Source organism: Crotalus tigris, unplaced genomic scaffold, assembly GCF_016545835.1.
Source record: "Crotalus tigris isolate CLP2741 ecotype Arizona unplaced genomic scaffold, ASM1654583v1 scf7180000024309.744930, whole genome shotgun sequence".
Classification (NCBI taxonomy): Eukaryota; Metazoa; Chordata; class Lepidosauria; order Squamata; family Viperidae; genus Crotalus; species Crotalus tigris.
In genome coordinates this window covers 275,898-281,754 of record NW_024100481.1, presented here as the reverse complement: position 1 = coordinate 281,754, position 5,857 = coordinate 275,898, and the positions used below count along the sequence as shown (strand labels likewise).

The 5,857-nt window shown below is 58.1% G+C and overlaps 1 protein-coding gene across 1 annotated transcript; it reads left to right on the top strand.

Moving 5' to 3' along the window:
• The first annotated feature begins 686 nt into the window (after window positions 1-686).
• On the top strand, window positions 687-3,335 carry LOC120299742. Its single transcript, XM_039324875.1, has 3 exons — window positions 687-1,131; window positions 2,863-2,964; window positions 3,090-3,335. The coding sequence occupies exons 1-3, from the start codon at window positions 700-702 to the stop codon at window positions 3,237-3,239; spliced, it is 684 nt and encodes a 227-aa protein (XP_039180809.1). The 5' UTR covers window positions 687-699; the 3' UTR covers window positions 3,240-3,335.
• Window positions 3,336-5,857: the final 2,522 nt, after the last annotated feature.

Genomic DNA, 5,857 nt, shown 5'->3' with positions numbered 1-5,857 from the left:
CCAAGTCCAATCCAGCCCCCCCCATGGATGATCAAAGAGCTGCTGCAGAGGAGACATTGCACTCTCTTGGTGTGTGCCCCCCTCCTCCCGCTGTAGTGAATTGCTCCCAAGCACAAGCCGTTCCCGTCCTCTTGTTTTGAGCCCAAGGCAGCGGCTGAATCCCAGGCCTGGTGAAACAGACCCATTGTCCCTCGGCCGAAGCACGTGGCGGCCGGGCGAGCAGGAGGGTGGGCCAAACAGCTGGAGGAGTGCGGCACGTGGACGCCTGCCCGCAACCAGCAGGGCAGGGTGACAAGGGCATTGTTGTCCGCTGTGCCCTCCCTCCCTCCCTCTTCCTCCCTCCCGCGATTGCTGTGTTCCCGAGGGCAGAGAGAAACAAGGCCAGCGGAAAGGGTGTCCGGGCTTAGGCAGGATGGGGCAAGCCTCCCTCCCACCGAGCGAAAGCTGGTTAGCAACCTCGCACCCAGACCCCCCAACCCGATCCAGCGTTCCTTTGCCAAGGGGGCCCTCCCGGTCTGCAGAGCCCAGCAAGAGCCAAGATGGCGAGGGCAACCCACGGAGGCTTCCAGTGGCCACTTGCTACAGCCAGAGACACCAGAGGGAGGCTCCCCTGTGTGGCTGACCCAAGGATGAGGAGGTCAGACCAAAGCCCTGGGCCACAGACCCCCTCTGGGGGACGGTGCCAATTCCAGCCTGCGAATGGGTGCGCCCGGTCAGGAAGAAGGCTGGAGCTGGGGCTCCCCTGTGGCACCCCCCACCCCAATCCTCATGCTTCAGTGTGACAATGGCCCTGTTGGTCCACGGAAGCTTCAGACTATGGTATCCCTGGCAACTGGTTCCCTAGCAACCAGTCTCTCCAGCACATCCCCTGGGAAGACCATGCCTCTGTGTCGGCTCTCCCTGCTCTTCCTGGCATGGCTGTCTGCCAGCCGGGCCCAGCTGAAGCGGCAGAGAGTTGGTGAACTGGAGCCGGCTCTGGGGAGCATGCAGGAGTCTGCCTGCTCCTTCGGAGGCGGCACGCGGGGGGACGGCGGCCCCACCCAGGAGCCCTTTGTGCTGCTGCCCTGGGCTCTGCTCCTGGCCCTCTCGGGGTCCTCCGTGATTTACCTCCTGTTTGCCAAAGAGCACGGGGTGAGCAGCTCGGCCCCCCCCTTCGTCCCTCACGCCATCAAGAAGCCCCCCCCCATCTGTTCTGCACACCTGCCTCCCCGCTGTGGACCTGCATCCGTCTGGGATCCACACGTGGGCTGGGCACAGCGTCCGTTCCCCCGGCTAAGATAGATTGTCCAGTGGACACTGGAAGTTTTTAATCAGTGGACGCTGGAAGTTTTTAAGAAGAGACTGGACAGCCATTTGTCCGAAATGGTGTAGGGTTTCCTGCCTGAGCAGGGGGTTGGACTAGATGACCTCTAAGGTCCCTTCCAACTTTACTATTATTATTATTATTATTTTGGATTTTACCCGAGGCCTTCCGATTTTAGCAGAAGGCAGGATGGACGGGTCCTCTGTTCTAAGAGAAGGCTTGACCATGGGACCTCTGTCCCCCTCCCCAATTTATGGGGTACCACAAGGGGTCCAGATGGCAGCTCCCCTGGGGCCGATCTTGAGATCAGGCCGGTTGGGAAGGGTGGACACAGGCCCAGCCAGGTTCCTGCAGTCCAGCGCATCAGATGCCTTTTGTGAGGACCACCCCCCCCAAAGGACCCTCCTGATCAGGACGGCCTCCCCACCTCCCCCAGCCCCTCTCTGCCCCCTTCCTAGCGTTAACGATGCATCTGAAAGTCTACGGGGATTCTCAACCCTCCTGGATCAGGGTTGTCCCAAAAGTGTTTTGGGAAAAGGCAACTGGACTGGCTGGCTTTCTTCGAAAAGGTTTTGCTTCTCATCCCAGAAGAACTGAACTGAAGAAGCTTCTGGGACGAGAAGCGATGCGAAGAAAAAAAACTCAGCCTGAGCGGGTGAGGACCAGCCAAGCCCAGCCCGTGGGAAGCAGCCCCTGGAGGGGGGGAAACGGTGGAAGGGAGTCAGCAGGGCCGGTGTGAACCCAGGGGGTGCCCAAATCAGCCCCTTCTCAGCTGCAGGGGTCTCTGCAGGGACTCCTGTGGTGAGAAAAAGGAATGCCACCACCCTCTACCCCAGGGGTCTTCCAACTTGGCCCTTTGATGACTTGTGGACTTCAACTCCCAGAATTCCTCAGCCAGGCACGCGTGCCTGGCTGAGGAATTCTGGGAGTTGAAGTCCACAAGTCATCAAAGGCCAAGTTGGAAGACCCCTGCTTGTGGACTTCAACTCCCAGAATTCCTCAGCTAGCAACGCTGGCTGAGGGGAGTTGAACAAGTCATCAAAGGGTTCCCATTGAGGAATTCTGGGAGTTGAAGTCCACAAGTCATCAAAGGGTCCTAGTTCCCTCACGCTGGCTGAGGAATTCTGGGAGTTGAAGTCCACAAGTCATCAAAGGGTCCTAGTTCCCTCACGCTGGCTGAGGAATTCTGGGAGTTGAAGTCCACAAGTCATCAAAGGGTCCTAGTTCCCTCACGCTGGCTGAGGAATTCTGGGAGTTGAAGTCCACAAGTCATCAAAGGGTCCTAGTTCCCTCACGCTGGCTGAGGAATTCTGGGAATTGAAGTCCACAAGTCATCAAAGGGTCCTAGTTCCCTCACGCTGGCTGAGGAATTCTGGGAGTTGAAGTCCACAAGTCATCAAAGGGCCAAGTTGGAAGACCCCTGCTTGTGGACTTCAACTCCCAGAATTCCTCAGCTAGCCACGCTGGCTGAGGAATTCTGGGAGTTGAAGTCCACAAGTCATCAAAGGGCCACGTTGGAAGACCCCTGCTCTACCCAAACCTCGTCTCACCCGTTTCAGGAGGGCGCCTTGGCAGTGAGAGACCGTTTTTGGCCCCTGGCACAAATTTCATCTTGGTTGAAAGACCGGAGTCTCCTGTCCCTCTTCGGAGACACTCCCGAGGTACGCCCTTCGCTTTATTAACCCCCCCCCCACATTCCGGAGCTGAGCCCTTGAATTTCTCGAGAGGGAAGCTCCTTATCCCGGGGCCCCGGGCGGTGGGGCCACGGCTGCGATTCCCGCTGCAGGTTGAGGATGCCGGCAGGGACGCCGACGCCCAGCTGGAGGAGACGCTGCTGCGCGATGTCTCGGGAGTGCTTCACATCATCCGGTTGCGGCTGTGGAAAATTGTGCGAGACAGACGGAAACACCAGCAGCTGCTGCACGAAACCCACTGAGGGGCAGGGCGGAAGCTGCCCCGTGGCTTGAGAAGGAGGCGCCTCTGCTCCGAATAAAGGTTATGCTGATAGGGAATAAAGAGAAATTGAGGAAAAGGGACCCCTTTGTGTGTGTGTGTGTGTGTGTGTGTGTGTGTGTGTGCAAAAAGCTGGGACTAGCCTCCACCTGCTGCTCCCCTCCAGATGCCAGCGATCCACTCCGCGCACACAGGACCTCCCCGTGGGTGCCAAGAACCAAACCCAGGACCGCACTGATTACAGGTTGCTGAAAGATGCCTCTGTCTACAGTCTGCCTTCATTTCCTCTGCAGTAGCCAGTCTTCCTCCTCCTTCTCGGATTTCAACACACTCCGGAGATTGTCCTCTGTGCCCTTCGTCGCTGCTCTGGGGGCTTTCTGAGGGAGCCCTGCCTGTGCTCTCTTCCCTTCCAAAGACGGGCCCAGTGGGAAGAGAAAGGCTGGGTTTAGGCTGCAGAGCCCCCAACTAAACCCCACCACTGGGGGTGGGGTGGGGGAGAGTGCAATCAAAGCAATTATTTCCCAAACTAAACTCTATATAAACCAGGGGTCTTCAAACCTGGCCCTTTGATGACTTGTGGACGTCAACTTCCAGAATTCCTCAGCCAGGCACGCGTGCCTGGCTGAGGAATTCTGGGAGCTGACGTCCACAAGTCATCAAAGGGCCAGGTTTGAAGACCCCTGTTATAGATAGACTTCAACTCCCATTACTTCCCAGCTAGGGCCTTTGGGGTCTTTGAATAGTACGTCCTTTGTGGCCCTCTTATAATCCCTTCCTCTGCAATCTCTCCGTCCTGGTGGGAAGAATTAAAAAAGACGGGCAGGGCTGGCTGGGGAATTCCAGAAGTCCACCCATCTTCAAGTGGCCGAGGTTGAGAAACAGGGGTCTTCCAACTTAGCCCTTTGATGACTTGTGGACTTCAACTCCCAGAATTCCACGGGTTGAAGTCCACGAGTCCTAAAAGGAGCCAGGTTTGCCTACCCCTGTCCTAAACGAATGGGTCTATATAAGGACTGCCTGCATGTTCCCTTCACAGAAGCTTCCCTGGACGGAGACAGGGACGTTGCGAAGGTGCGGCTGTGTTGTCTCCTACTCCTGACAGGCTCCCTCATGCAGAGGGAACACGCCAAGTCTTCCCGGCCCCTCCAGCGCCAGGCAGCCACAAGCGCTGCCCAGCTGGCTCCCTTGCCCTGGCAGAGCGCCACCTTCCTGCTTTGCAGGCGCCGGACCTCAGGAAGAAACCAAGGTGACGAGGTGGGTCAGGCGGAGGCCTCTCCTCCGTCTGCTCGTCGGGCCCCACCACGCCATACGGGCCCCGCTTGGTTGTCCAGGGCTGCTGCCCATGACCCTCCCTGCCCCCCTGAGCAGAGCTCAGGGGCTGAACTGCCTTCAGACATCTTTGTGAAGGACGTTAATTAGTCCCGGATTTAATTAAACATGGCATTACGGAGGGAGGTAATTATACGGTAGGCAATCCAAACAGGACAGGGAGATCCAGTTGTCTAGATCCCTTCTACCTCCTCTCCATCCGGCTCACTGTTGGCTTTGCAACATTATGCAGAGCGCTGGGAAGGTGAGTCAGTGGCGTGGAAATGGCAGGAGGCCCGTTGGCAAGGTCAAGAAAACAGAAGGGAAGCGATATCCGTTTACTTCAGGGGTCTTCAAACTTGGCCCCTTTAAGACTGGTGGACTTCAACTCCCAGAATTCCCCAGCCAGCCATGCCTGTTTTTTTTTTCCTTTTCATTAAACTAGACCAGGGGTCTTCCAACTTGGCCCTTTGAGGACTCGTGGACTGCAACTCCCAGAATTCCTCAGCCAGCGTGCCTGGCTGAGGAATTCTGGGAGTTGCAGTCCACAAGTCATCAAAGGGCCCAGTCTGAAGACCCCTGAACTAGATATCCCCAATCCCAGCAACCGTTCTTTATGCTTTAGCCTCCAGCCTCCTGACCCTCTTTGCTGCTCTTCTCTGCGCTCTTTACAGCATTCGTGCCTCCGTTCACACGTTCTGCGACCGGGGAGTCCTTCCGATCGGCGCCTCCCGTAGCCCAATCCGGCTCTCCTCCTGCGGGTCACCCCCAGCCCTTGCCCTGAGTTGATCAGAGGCCGGGACGGGATTCTCGGGCTGGTCTTCCGACGTCTCTATCTGACTCCCACCTTCTGCTCCCCTCCCTCCCGGAGCGGCCGCGTGGCATTGCACAAGCTCTCCAATCGCCGCTGCAAATCGTTCGGCCTCTCAGCTAACCCCAGGCGGCCTCTCCACAAGCCTCAGGGGCTGGAAGGGAGGCTGGGAGGTCACAGGAGCCGTGTCGTGTGAACTTGGCAGAGACACGCGTGTCCTCTCTCTCTCTCTCTCTCTCTCTGTGTCCTCCAGGCCTTCGCTGCAGCTGACCCCACAAAGGAGAGGGAAGAGCTGGGAGCTGCCCTCTTTATGTCCTGTCTCGGCACCCTCCACATGAATACGTGCGGGCCCTCCATCCCCCAAAGGGACTACATTTCCCAGGATTCCCGGCAGGAGGAAACGGGGGAACCGGGCGAGCCGCCGATGGGCGTCTGCGCCTGCGCACGGCTCGGCCGGCGTAGAGGGGCAGCGGGGGGCCAGG